Source organism: Cervus canadensis, chromosome 11, assembly GCF_019320065.1.
Source record: "Cervus canadensis isolate Bull #8, Minnesota chromosome 11, ASM1932006v1, whole genome shotgun sequence".
Lineage (NCBI taxonomy): Eukaryota > Metazoa > Chordata > Mammalia > Artiodactyla > Cervidae > Cervus > Cervus canadensis.
In genome coordinates, this window is record NC_057396.1 from 49,365,755 (window position 1) to 49,380,388 (window position 14,634).

General features: G+C 43.6%; 1 protein-coding gene across 5 annotated transcripts in view; it reads right to left on the reverse strand.

Annotated features, from left to right (window-relative positions):
• XRRA1 (X-ray radiation resistance associated 1) overlaps positions 1 to 14,613 on the reverse strand; it is a 67,479-nt gene extending 52,866 nt beyond the window's left edge. For 3 of the 5 annotated variants that reach the window (XM_043482724.1, XM_043482727.1, XM_043482723.1), the window contains exons 1-3: positions 14,329 to 14,612; positions 7,981 to 8,048; positions 4,842 to 4,939 (exon numbers count right to left, since the gene is read on the reverse strand). In XM_043482724.1, the coding sequence (XP_043338659.1) occupies positions 4,842 to 4,935 (94 nt within the window). In that variant the 5' untranslated portion in view covers positions 4,936 to 4,939; positions 7,981 to 8,048; positions 14,329 to 14,612. Of the gene's footprint in view, positions 1 to 4,841; positions 4,940 to 7,980; positions 8,049 to 14,328 lie in introns of all 5 variants that reach the window. The other 2 variants (XM_043482726.1, XM_043482730.1) reach the window with 2 other exon arrangements.
• Positions 14,614 to 14,634: the final 21 nt, after the last annotated feature.

Sequence of the window (14,634 nt, forward strand, 5' to 3'; positions counted from 1 at the left end):
CTCAAAGGTGCTCAGTAAATGTAAAGAGTGCTGTGAAGCCCAGAGTGGGGAGCTACCAGCCTCGGGGATGAGCTGAGTCTTGTATATTGAAAGCTGACCAGGTGAAGAGGGAAAAACCAAGCAGCCTGGGCAGAGAAAAGGGCACAAGAAGTACTCAGAGGCATGAAAGGTTGGAACTGCAAAGAACAGCACAGAGCTGTGGGGACCAGCTTGGGGCCTCTAAACACCATCTCCCTGCCACATAGCCCACTCCCCCGCCTCAGGGGCTTGCCTTGGCTCACCTGAGTATTGCTGCTAATCCTGGCTCTTGGATGTGCTTCTGCCTATGCCTGATGTGAGCCGGTTCCTATTCCCACCCAGGGCCCAACAGCCTGGGCACTCATTTCCCAGGGCTGCCCTCATCTAGCACATGGACATTTGTCCTATCCCAGCAGTCCAAACTCTTGAACACTCCAGCCTGAGCTGGTGCCAGGAAGGAAGGCCTGGAGTGTCGGGAGATGGACATGAAGGAAAAGAGATGAGGCTGAGGAGACCAGCAGAGTCAAATCTGAAAGGTCTTGAGGACCAGAATAAGGAGTTTAGGTTTTAATGCGGGAGGTTTTTAGCAGGAAGAGTATTTGTCTAGAGGAAGGTTCCCCCCACCTGTAAATTTTCATTTTGAGATAATTTTAGACTTCCAGAAAAACTGTAAAAATAACACAGAGTTCCTGTACAGCCTTCACCCAGTTTCCCTAATGTTAACATCGTATATAATCATAATACAATGGCTGAAGCCAAGAAATTAACAATGGCATAATATTAGTAATTAATCTACAGCCTTTATTTGATTTTCGTCAGTTTTCTCACTAATGTTCTCTTTCTGTTCCAGGGTCCTATCCAAGATCTCACATTTCATTTAGCTGTCACATCACCTTAGTCTCCCCTAATCCATGACAGTTCTGCAGTCTTTATTTTTCTTGTGTGATCCTGATACTTTTGAAGAGTACTAATCAGTAGTCAATTACTTTATAAAATGTCTCTCAATTTGAGTTTGTTTGATTTTTTTCCCCTATAATTTAGACTAAAGGCCTTGTAGTTTGGCAAGAAGTGGTGCTGTGCCCTCCTCAGCACAACATATCAGAGCACACATGATGCCAATTATGTCTTATTACTGGTGATGTTCATTTTGATCACTCAGCCAAGGTGGTGTCAGCTTAGTTACTCTACTAAGAAGTCCCTTTGAAATTAATAAAGACAGCTCAAGATGTTATACAAATAACCTGTTTTTCATCATACTTTAACCCATGAATTCTAGCATTTATGATGGTTAATTTTATGTGTCAACTTGGCTGAGCTATGGTAAGCAGTTAGTCAAGCAAATACTAATCTAGGTGTTTCTGACAACCAGTTGACTTTAAGTACCTGAAACAATCCATGGATAATGAGTGGGCCTTACCCATTCACCTAAGAGACCTTAAAAGCAAAAAGACAGGCTTCCCAAAGAAATAAGAAATTTTGCCTTAAGACTGCAGCATGAGCTCTTCCCTGAGTTTTCAGCCTGCCTGTCTTACAGATTTCAGACTTGCCAGCCTCCACATTTCATAAACCAATTCCTTGAAATATATAATTTATCTACGTGTGTTTGTCCACATATATACACACATATATGTACATGAAAACAAAACCTGCAGGATATACATACAGAAAAACATACACACACATACTCTACTGGTTCTATTTCTCCAAAGAACACTGTAGAGCTTCTTGCCTGTAAAAATTATTATTGTGATGTTTTGATAGTAATTTTCTATTTCCTTCATTCCTTCTACCTTTATTAAACAGAATTCTATGTAAGGAAGAGCTGCTCTTCTCCCCCACTTATTTAAGTAATCAGAGTTTAGTTATATCATATGAGATCATGACTACAAATCAAAACTTATTCTACAGATTACAACCCAATTTTACCTTTATTTATTTTGCTGCTCATACTGTTGCAGCTTTGCCCACTGGGCATTCCCTCAGGTTGGCACCTATGTCCTTTCAAATTGCCCCCATCATTTTTCTGAGCACTGCTTTATTTTCTGGCTCAAAGTTTCTAGGGCTCCCGACTTAGCCCTAGAAACAACTTTTTGCCTGAGAAGCCCTGGCTTCTTTTATTGGAGAATGGTATTTAGAAACCAACACTGAGGTGCCAAGCATTCCTTTGCAACTGAAGTATTATTGCCCTCCATGGGCCAGGAAATATACATATGTATACTAACACATGAAGATACAGACAGCTATATTTATTTCTCTGTCCATCTATGTGTGTGTGAGGGAGTGTGGGCGTGAAATCATGAGTTCTTACTGACAGCTCCACAGGAGGGTTTTAAACAACTAGGTGGCCAAAGAAGGTCCTATGTGAAAAGTAAAATCACTCAAGAGAAGAGGGAAGGACAAGCTGAAGGAGAAGGTTCTTCCACTATTCCATGTAGAGAGTGACCAGCAAGCCATTCCATTCAGGGTAAGCTAGTGGTACTTTTCCCTTGCTCGACACTTTCAAAGCAACAAATCCAATCCAGTGAAACCACACTTCTCAGCAGTGTTCCATGTGTAGGACTCTGCTCAGCATTAGGAGGGGTCCCTGCCCCAAAGGAGTCTTTAATTAGATAAATGCTTGAAAAACTATTTAGCAGAGTCAAGTTTAAGCCACTTTATTTAAGAGTTAGGCAGAATATGACTATACGTCAAACAAGAAACACAGAAAGGAAGATGGCTCACAAGAGAGGATGGGCACTGACAGCTGGAGGAGCGGGACACGGCTTATTGGAAGATGTGGGAGATGAGCTGAGCCTGTGGGATGGGAGAAGCCTGGACAACTGGAACGAGGGCTGGAACATTCCAGGCAAATGGTAAAAAACTACGTGAATAGAGAATAGACTCATGGACATGGGGAGAGGGGAGGAGAGGGTGAGATGTATGGAGAGAGTAAATGGAAACTTACATTACCATATGTAAAATAGATAGCCAACGAGAATTTGCTGCATGTCTCAGGAAACTCAAACACAGGCTTGTATCAGCCTAGAGGGGTGGGATGGGGAGGGAGGTGGGAGGGAGGTTCAAAAGGGAGGGGATATATGTATCCCTGTGGTTGATTCATGTTGAGGTTTGACAGAAAACAACAAAATTCTGTAAAGCAATTATCCTTCAATTAAAAAATAAACAATATTTTTAAAAAAGCTATGTGAAAATAGAACACTATGAAACAGGGCATAAATCAAGGAATGGGGTAGAGCAGAAAGGCAAAGGAACAGCAGTGAGAAGTCACTGGACAGAAGAGAACACTGTGGCGTACATTAGGAGGTTCCCTGAGAACCTGTGTACACTGTTAGTGGGCATGGAAATCGGTGCAGCCACAGCGGAAAACATTATGGAGGTTCCTCAAAAAATTAAAAATAGCAAGACTGTATGATGCAGAAATTCCTCTCCTGGGTATATATCCAAAACAAAACAAAAAAAAGTCACTGGGTGTCCTTGGTAGCTCAGTGGTAAAGAATCTACCTCTTAGTGCAGGAGACAAAGTTCGATCCCTGGTCTGGGAGGATCCCACATGCCATGAAGCAACTAAGCCCGTGCGCCGTAACTATTGAGTCTGTGTTCTAGAGCCTGGGAACCACAACTATTGAGCCCATGCACTGCAGCTACTGAAGCCCACATGCCCTAGAACTTGTGCTCCATGACAAGAGAAGCTGCTGCAATGAGAAGCTCACACACTACAACAAAGAGTAGCCGCTACTCACTGCAACCAGAGAAAAGTCCAGCAGCAACAAAGACCCAGCACAGCCAAAAATAATTTAACAATAATTTAAAACAAAAAATTAAAACATTTAATTATTTAAAATTATTTAAAAATTATTTAAAACAAATAATTTTAAAAAATCAATTCAAAAAAACAAAGTTACTAATTCAAAAACATACCCCAGTGTTCAAAGCAGCATTATTTGCAGCAGCCAAGACATGGAAATGACCTAGGCACCCATCAATAGATGAACAGATAAAATCTGTGGGACATATATACAGTGGGGTACTACTTAACCATTAAAAAGAAACTTTGCCATTTGCAACAACATGGGTGGACCTTGAGGGCATTATACTAAGTGAAATAAGTCAGACAGAGAAAGAGAAAAACTGCCCATATAAGATATTGCTTATACGTAGGATCTAAAGAATACAACAAACTAGTGAATAAAAAAATTGAAGAAGCAGACTCACAGACACAGAGAACAAACTAGTGGTTCCAAGCGGAGAAGAGGGATGGAGGGGCAATGTAGGGGTGGGAGGTACAAACTACTGGGTGTAAGTTAGGTTCAAGGATGTACTGTACAACATGGGGAATACTGCCAATATCTTGTAATAACTGTAAATGAACAGTAATCTTGAAAAAGTGTATAAAAATAAGACATTTTAAACAGATACATGAAAGTGTTAGTTGCTCAGTCATGTCAGACTCTTTGCGAGCCTATGGACTGTAGCCCGCCAGGCTCCTCTGTCCATGGAATTCTCCAGGCAAGAATTACTGGAGTGGGTTGCCATGCCCTTCTCCAGGGGATCTTCCCAACCCAGGGATCAAACCCAGGTCTCCCGCATTGCAGGCAGATTCTTTACTGTTTGAGCCACCTGGTAAGCCCCAATACATACATAAATAGGATAAAAAAAATCAGACTCCCTGAGGCTGCTGGGGGGAAGATGGATTAGAAGGGAAGGGATAGGATGGGGCAGGGAACATTAGTGAATGGGTTGAAGAGGAAGACATGGGTGTTAGAGACATTCTGAAGCAGGTGCTGGGTGTGAGGCAAAGGTTCTGATTTGAGAAGTCACCTGACCTTCCTCTGGCGTCCGAAGCAGGTTTTTGGCTGGAAAACAGTTGCTCAGGTGAGGCTTCCCATCATCCAGCTTGTAGAGTCCTGTGGAGGCCATGACCCTGAGAGCCAAGCAAGGAAAACAAGGAAGTGAGGAGTGAGGAGAGGCAGGGCCACTCTCACCCCGATACAGCCTATGAGCCGGCCAGGACCACCCCCAACACACACCCTCTCTCTGAGGCCCTACAGGGCTACGCCTCTGTTCTTAGTGTTCCTATGGCCCCAAAAAGCTCTTCCATCCTGTTCATCTCGCTGATCTCGTGCTTTAAGACTAGGCTCCAACGCCACTTCCTTCAGGAAAAGAAATTTCTAATAGAAGATCTAAATTTTTTAAACCTTGAGCTCTTATAGACTTAGATTTTTCTTTAAAGGGATCCAGTAATTCCTAAACCTGCTTTGGGATAGCTTTAGATATTTACGGTAGCAGAGGTTTGGGAATCTGTAAGCCCCTGGCCAGGGGAAAGGAGACCCTGGCAAGAAGGTAGGACCCTAAGATGGAGGGTCTGGGAAGATTCAGTCCATGGGAGGAGCAGAGTAGAGAGCTGGGATCAGGTGTCCTCAGAAAATGTTTCCCAGAAGAGACAAATATGACAACAAGATGGGTGCAGTAGGAGGGGGAAACAATTTTACATACAGGGACTTAAGTTTGAGGCTAGTTTCTACCACTGAGCTGAGTGACCCTGGGAAAATCACTTTACCTCTTTGTGCCTCAGATTTCTCAATATAAACCTGTGCCTCAGAGAACTGTTCTAAGAATTAAATGAGGTAATAGAGAAAAAAAAAAAGCTTCTTTCTAGACCCAATCCAGACGCCATCCCTTCCATAATACCGTCACTGAAACTTTCAGAGGGAAATAACTGCTGCTTTAGCTAAACTCTGACGTGTTTCTTCTGTACATCTTTTGTGGTTGGAACCCCTTCTACCTCGTGAGATTACTAACAATCTTGAAGGGACTCTTTCAATGGTCTCTGAACCTGAAAGTCTCGAAACATGTCCAATTCACTGTCTCTCTTCTATTCCTGGAAAGCTCACAGGAAACACTCAGTAAACAAATGTGAGTCAAATGAAGGATACAGTGGTCCTCCCAAGGCCCAGAGTTTTTTTATGCATATTTCTAATCTCCCTAATTAGGCTCTGAGGAAGGACAGCATCTATGGTGTTCATCTCTTCACTCACGGCATCTAACAACTGGCACATGATAGGCTCCACCTATGGAACGAATGCATATTTGGAAAACTCAGCCAGCAAATTTGGAAAACTCATCAGTGGCCACAGGACTGGAAAAGATCAGTTTTCACTCCAATCCCAAAGAAAGGTAATCCCAAAGAATGCTCAAACTACCACACAATTGCACTCAACTCACCCGCTAGTAAAGCAAAGCTCAAAATTCTCCAAGCCAGGCTTCAGCAATACGTGAACCGTGAACTTTCAGATGTTCAAGCTGGTTTTAGAAAAGGCAGAGGAACCAGAGATCAAATTGCCAACATCTGCTGGATCATTGAAAAAGCAAGGGAGTTCCAGAAAAACATCTACTTCTGCTTCACTGACTATGCCAAAGCCTTTGACTGTGTGGATCACAATAAACTGTGGAAAATTCTGAAAGAGATGGGAATACCAGACCACCTAACCTGCCTCTTGAGAAACCTATATGCAGGTCAGGAAGCAACAGTTAGAACTGGACATGGAACAACAGACTAGTTCCAAAAGGAAAAGGAGTACGTCAAGGCTGTATATCGTCACCCTGCTTATTTAACATATGCAGAGTACATCATGAGAAACGCTGGGCTGGAAGAAGCACAAGCTGGAATCAAGATTGCCCGGAGAAATATCAATAACATCAGATATGCAGATGACACCACCCTTATGGCAGAAAGTAAAGAGGAACTAAAAACCCTCTTGATGAAAGTGAAGGAGGAGAGTGAGAAAGTTGGCTTAAAGCTCAACATTCAGAAAACTAAGAGCATGGCATCTGGTCCCATCACTTCATAGGAAATACATGGGGAAACAGTGGAAACAGTGTCAGACTTTATTTTTGGGGGCTCCAAAATCACTTCAGAAGGTGATTGCAGCCATTAAATTAAAAGATGCTTACTCCTTGTAAGGAAAGTTATGACCAAGCTAGACAGCATATTAAAAAACAGAGATATTACTTTCCAACAAAGGTCTGTCTAGTCAAGGCTATGGCATTTCCAGTGGTCATGTATGGATGTGAGAGTTGGACTGTGAAGAAGGCTGAGCGCCGAAGAATTGCTGCGTTTAAACTGTAGTGTTGGAGAAGACTCTTGAGAATCCCTTGGACTGCAAGGAGATCCAACCAGTCCCTCCTAAAGGAAATCAGTCCTGGGTGTTCATTGGAAGGACTGATGCCGAAGCTGAAACTCCAATACTTTGGCCACCTCATTCGAAGAGTTGACTCACTGGAAAAGACCCTGATGCTGGGAGGGACTGGGGGCAGGAGAAGGCGATGACAGAGGATGAGATGGCTGGATGGCATCACTGACTCAATGGACATGAGTTTGAGTAAACTCCGGGAGTTGGTGATGGACGGGGAGGCCTGGCGTGCTGCGATTCATGGGGTCGCAAAGGGTCGCACACAACTGAGCGACTAAACTGAACAGATGGAATGAATGAGTGATCATGTTATCTCCTCTGGTTCAACACAGGGCACTGTGAATTTCCTGATCCCTGCCACCCTGAAAAGGGTTGGAGATCCTTTCCACATATTTCTGTGATACCCCCTACTTCTCCTAGCATAATACTTATCACTTTGTTATAATTTTTATTCCCTTATCAACTTCCCAACTGCTATGGGGCCTACAATACCTATTTACCTATATAATCCCAGAGCCTGGCATAGAGTCTAGAACTCATTAAAAATGTGTCAGGAAGATGAAGGAATGAATGGATGACTGGATGGGGAAAGACAGTCATGGAGTCACTCTGTCTTTCAGGAAATCCCTCTTGGGACTAACCACAATCTGCTAGATGGGTAAATGAATGGATGAATGAGTACACAGTTACCTGGGAAAGGTCAGAGATGACTGTTGGAGAAAACTCCAGTCATTTACAGAATATGATGACTTTAGTTCTGCATAGTACTTACTTGATCTTTGATTTTGGAAGAGACCTCTTGATGTCCTTTTTATTTTGTTTCTTCCCTTGTTTCTTCACCTATAAAATAGATATTGCACTTCTTCTTAGTCTGTCATTTAGATCTCTTTAATGTTCCCATTAATTATATCCTTCTGTGACACTTTGCTCCAAAGTGTCTGGGGCCTAGAAAAATGCCACAGGACTAGAGACTCCAGAAATAGAAAAGAAGACAGAGACATAGACAGGAAGGTGCAAGAAGAGAATAATTTTATGACAATGAGGTGGGGCTCAGTTCAGTTGCTCAGTCATGTCCCACTCTTTGCAACCCCATGGACTGCAGCAGACAAGGCTTCCCTGTGCATCACCAACCCCTGGAGCTTACTCAAATTCATGTCCATTGAGTCGGTGATGCCATGCAACCATCTCATCCTGTCGTCCCCTACTCCTCCCGCCTTCAATCTTTCCCAAGATCAGGGTCTTTTCAAATGAGTCAGTTCTTCACATCAGGTGGCCAAAGTATTGGAGTTTCAGCTTCAGCATCAGTCCTTCCAATGAATGTTCAAGACTGATTTCCTTTAGGATGGATTGGTTGGATCTCCTTGTAGTCCAAGGGACTCTCAAAGAGTCTTCTCCAACACCACAGTTCAAAAACATCAATTCTTCGGTGCTCAGTTTTCTTTATAGTCCAACTCTCACATCCATACATGACCACTGGAAAAACCAAAGCTTTGACTAGATGGACCTTTGTTGGCAAAGTAATGTCTCTGCTTTTTAATATGCTGTCTAGGTTTGTCATAATCTTTCTTCCAAGGAGTAAGCATCTTTTAATTTCATGGCTGCAGTCACCATTTGCAGTGATTTTGGAGCCCCCAAAAATAAAGTCTCTGTTTCCTTTGTTTCCCCATCTTTTTGCCACGAAGTGATGGTACCAGATGCCATGATCTTAGTTTTCAGAATGTTGAGTTTTAAGCTAACTCTTCTTTCACTTTCATCAAGAGGCTCTTTAGTTCTTCTTCGCTTTCTGCCATAAATAAGGGTGGTATCATCTGCATATCTGATGTTATTGATATTTCTCCCGGCAATCTGTGATTCCAGCTTGTGCTTCATCCAGTCCAGCATTTCTCATGATGTACTCTGCATATAAGCAAAATAAGCACAGTGACAATATACAGCCTTGATGTACTCCTTTTCCTATTTGGAACCAGTTGTTCCATGTCCAATTCTAACTATTGCTTCCTGACTTGCATACAGATTTCTCAGGAGGCAGGTAAGGTAGTCTGGTATTCCCATCTCTTGAAGAATTTTCCACAATTTGTTGTGATCCACACAGTCAAAGACTTTGGCATAGTCAATGAAGCAGAAGTAGATGTTTTTCTGGAACTCTCTTCCTTTTTTGATGATCTACCGGATGTTGACAATTTGATCTCCGGTTCCTCTGCCTTTTCTAGATCCAGCTTGAACATATGGAAGTTCATGGTTCACGTACTGTTCAAGCCTGGCTCGGAGAATTTTGAGCATTACTTTACTTGCGTGTTGGAAAAGGCAAAGGCAACCCACTCCAGTACTCTTGTCTGGATAATCCCATGGACCGAGGAGCCTGGTAGGCTGCAGTCCCTGGGGTCGCGAACAGTTGGACACGACTGAGTGACTTCACTTTCACTTTTCACTTTCATGCATTGGAGAAGGAAATGGCAACCCACTCCAGTGTTCTTGCCTGGAGAATTCCAAGGACGGCGGAGCCTGGTGGACTGCCATCTCTGGGATCGCACAGAGTCGGACATGACTGAAGCGACTTAGCAGCAGCAGCTTGCTAGCGTGTGAGATGAGTGCAGTTGTGTGGGAGTTTGAACATTCTTTGGGATTGCCTTTCTTTGTGATTGGAATGAAAACTGACCATTTCTAGTCCTGTGGCCACTGCTGAGTTTTCCAAATTTGCTGGCACACTGAGTGCAGCACTTTCACAGCATCATCTTTTAGGATTTGAAATAGCTCAGCTGGAATTCCATCACCTCCATTAGCTTTGTTTGTAGTGATGCCTCCTAAGACCCACTTGACTTCGAATTCCAGGATTTCCGGTTCTAGGTGAATGATGACATCATCGTGGTTATCTGGATCATGAACGATCTCTTTTGTACAGTTCTTCTGTGTAGTCTTGCCACCTCTTCTTAATATCTTCTGCTTCTGCCAGGTCCATACCATTTCTGTCCTTTATTGTGCCCATCTTTGCATGAAATGTTCCCTTGATATCTCAAATTTTCTTGAATAGATCTCTAGTCTTTCCCGTTCTATTGTTTTCCTCTATTTCTTTGCATTGATCACTGAGGAAGGCTTTCTTATCTCTCCTTGCTATTGTTTGGAACTCTGCATTCAAATGAGTATATCTTTCCTTTTCTCCTTTGCCTTTCACTTCTCTTCTTTTCACAGCTATTTGTAAGGCCTCCTCAGACAACCATTTTGCCTTTTTGCATTTCTTTTTCTTGGAGATGGTCTTGATCACTGCCTACTGTACAATGTCACGAACTTCTGTCCATAGTTCTTCAGGCACTCTATCAGATCTAATCCCTTGAATCTACTTGTCATGTCCACTGTATAATCATAAGGGGTTTGATTTAGGTCATACCTGAATGGTCTAGTGGTTTTCCTTCCTTTCTTCGATTTAAGTCTGAATTTTGCAATAAGGAGTTCATGATCTGAGCCACAGCAGCTTCCTGTCTTGTTTTTGCTGACTGTATAGAGCTTCTCCATCTTTGGTTGCAAAGAATATAATCAATCTGATTTTGGTATTGACTATCTGGTGATGTCCATGTGTAGAGTTGTCTCTTGTGCTGTTGGAAGAGGGTGTTTGCTATGACCAATACGTTCTCTTCACAAAACTCTATTAGCCTTTGCCCTGCTTCATTCCGTGCTCCAAGGCCAAATTTGCCTGTTACTCCAGGTATTTCTTGACTTCCTACTTTTGCATTCCAGTCCCCTATAATGAAACGGACATCTTTTGGGAGTGTTAGTTCTAGGCCTTGTAGGTCTTCATAAGAACCATTTAACTTCAGCTTCTTCAGCATTACTGGTCAGGGCATAGTCTTGGAACACTGCGATATTGAATGGTTTGCCTTGGAAACGAACAGAGATCATTCTGTCGTTTTTGAGATTGTATCCAAGTACTGCAATTTCGACTCTTTTGTTGACTATGACAGGTACTCCATTTCTTCTAAGGGATTCTTGCCCACAGTAGTAGATATAATGGTCATCTGAGTTAAATTCACCCATTCCAGTCCATTTTAGTTTGCTGATTCCTAAAATGGTAATGCTCACTCTTGCCAGCTCCTGTTTGACCACTTTCAATTTGACTTGATTCATGGACCTAACATTGCAGGTTCCTATGCAATACTGTTCTTTACAGCATCGGACTTTAATTCCATCACCAGTCACATCCACAACTGGGTGTTGTTTCTGCTTTGGCTCCATCTCTTCATCCTTTGTGGAGTTATTTCTCCACTGATCTCCAGTAACATATTGGGCACCTACCTATCTGTGGAGTTCATCTTTCAGTGTCATATCTTTTTGCCTTTTCATACTGTTCATGGGGTTCTCAAAGCAAGAACACTGAAGTGGTTTGCCATTCCCTTCTCCAGTGGATCATGTTTTGTCAGAACTCTCCACCATGACCTGTCCGTCTTGGGTGGCCCTACACGGCATGGCTCATAGTTTCATTGAGTTACACAAGGCTGTGGTCCATGTGATCAGATTGGTTAGTTTTCTCTGGGGCTAGATAGCTTAAATAGGAAGTGCGAATCACAAATTAGAAAGGAAACGATCATTTATACAACGATTTACACAAAATAAACTTATGCATGACAAAAGCAGCAAAGACAAAACTTAAAGACACAATCTGGGAAAAGATATTCACTAAGTATCCCGGAAATTACAGTTTCCTATGAGGAATACCAGATGAGAAGGTGTAGATTTATGACTAATGCGTTAGGAAGGGCACATAACCCTAAGGTTACATTGTCTAGGAAGTAATCCCTAAGAAAAGTATGACATTTACCTGTGTGATAGAAAAAAGAAAGACCAAGTTCCAGACTTACAGGCTGCCTACCTGTTAGCTTCAGACACCTCTCATCTCTCTCTCAAACGTGAAGCAGCTAATCTCAATCTGATGGTAGTGTCTCCCAGTTCCAAAATACACACATACACAGACTAATGCTTCTCATCTGCATACATTTGTTTTTTTTCCATCCCTCTGGCCTATCACACTTTTACCCCTCTTCTTTGCCTGATACAAAAAGCTTCCCTGTATATCCTCCTCCTTTGGTTGACCCTTATCTGCGCTACCATCTTACCCCACCTCTTAATGGAGGCACTGTGCCACACTATATTACAGTGGCCTGCTTACCTGTTTCCCACTCCTCACACCCCAACCTCAGGCTGGGAGCCTTTCATGGCCAGGCCTGGGTCCTAACCATATCTTTATCACCCACGCCTCATACAGGGTCTGGGCCACTGAAGAGGCTCAACTGAGTGCTTACTGAACCAAACAGAACCATGAACACAATGCTATGGAGTTCTCCATTCTGTCTGTAAAGAAAGGAGGAGGATCGGGAAAGGTTTCACAGAGCAGGTGACGTTACAGCTGGGTCTTGAAACTCAACAAGTTATTAAAAGATAAACATGAAGCTACAGAGGCATCTGACTGGATTGCTTCACATAGATGAAGAAACTGCATCTAACATTTCCATAGTAAGTACTTAATTTGCTGAGGGATTTGGACATTTATATGAGGAATTTCAAGGGCTTCCCTTGAGCTCAGTTGGTAAAGAATCTGCCTACAAAGCAGGAGTCCTAGGTTCAATCTCTACGTTGGGAAGATCCCCTGGAGAAGGAAATGGCAACCTACTCCAGTATTCTTGCCTGGAGAATCTCAAGGACAGAGGAGCCTGGCAGACTACAGTCCATGGGGTCGCAAGAGTCTATCACGACTTAGTTACTAAACCACCAAGAGGAATTTCATAGGGATCAAAAACAAAAAAATGAGGCAATGTAGCAGCTAATAGTGTATTGGATCCTGTTACATGGTAACTCAGGGAACAGGTCTTTTCTGATCCCCTGGTATCTCTTAGTACAGCTGCAAGCAAGGTTGGTGCTCAATAAATATTGTGTAAAAATTTAATAAAAATTTAGAATATTATTACATCCTAAAACTGTCGATGGGCATGAGTTTGAGTAAACTCCGGGAGTTGGTGATGGACAGGAAGGCCTGGCATGCTGCGATTCATGGGGTCGCAAAGAGTCGGACATGACTGAGCGACTGAACTGAACTGAAAACTGTAAAGGCAGAGAGGCAAAGGTGATATAGGCTGGGACCTGGGACCCTTTACTAGAGTGCTAGTACCTGGACAAACACCTCTTTGCACAGCAAAAAAATATTAATACAAATAAACTAGAAGGGACTAAAAATAACTGCATGCATGCACACATGGGGCAAATTATGAACAATAACACATAAAAATGCCAAAATCCAACTGCCACTTCTGAGGTGCCAGGAGCAAAAGTCGGATACTGTGCATGATCCCTGCACACAGCACCACAAAAGGTGTGGGCAGACCACAGTAAGCCACTCCTCACCCATTTGGCTCCCTACCCTCACCCCATTTAAGGGACAGGGTCACTCACCATCCCCCCACACAATTGTTTCTTGCTCTGCTCTCTGCTGCTGCAAGAGGAAAGTGAAAGTCACACAGTCGTGTCCAACTCTTTGCGACCCCATGGACTACACAATCCGTGGAATTCTCCAGGCCAGAATACTGGAGTGGGTAGCCTTTCCCTTCTCCAGGGGATCTTCCCCACCCAGGAATCGAACAGGGGTCTCCTGCAATGCAGGAGGATTCTTTACCAACTGAGTTATCAGGGAAGCCTACTGCAAGTGGAGTCCCAATAAAATATTGCCTGAATTCCTTGCTGGCCTCTTATTAATTTCTATTGATTAAAGAGTCCAAGGACCCCAGGTGGTAACAAAGGGAGCATGGCACGGGTTTGATGACACCTGACTGCTAAACTAGGTTCTGATCCATGCTATCTGGCCTCGGTTAAGTTCCTTAGTTTCCTCATCTAACTGTTCCGTCAGGGTACTAAATGAGGATGGATATATAGGCACTTAAGACCGAAGACAGCGCCTGGTAGGCAACAGGCACTCTGAGTTCTCTGTATCACGAAAATAAGATGACAGTCCCCAGAAAACCAGTAAGTGCAGCAACAAGGCTAAAAAAGATAAGGACGAGCTCCTACTCCCATTCTTGGGAAACACTACATGTGGAGCGGCGGAGACTCTAACCACTCACGCAAACTAAGTTTCCAGCCGCACCTGCCTCCGGCGTCGCTTCCGCCTCCGAGATGTCCGCGGGGGCGACGTCCCGGTCGGGCGGGATGCGCGCCTTTGAGCCTCTCGGGAATCTCGGAGCCGCTCCACCGTGGCGCCTGCCACTACCCCCTCCACCTCTTAGTAACCGCGACGCGGCGGCTAGCCGAGAAGACGGCAACCGAAGGCTGGAGCTTCTAATTACTACAAGTCCCGGCAAGCCTCGCGGCCACTTCCGCTGGCAACCTCGCATCAGCCAGCTCCAACTACGGATCCCGATGGACTCCGCGCAGTACGTCACGCCGTCAGTCT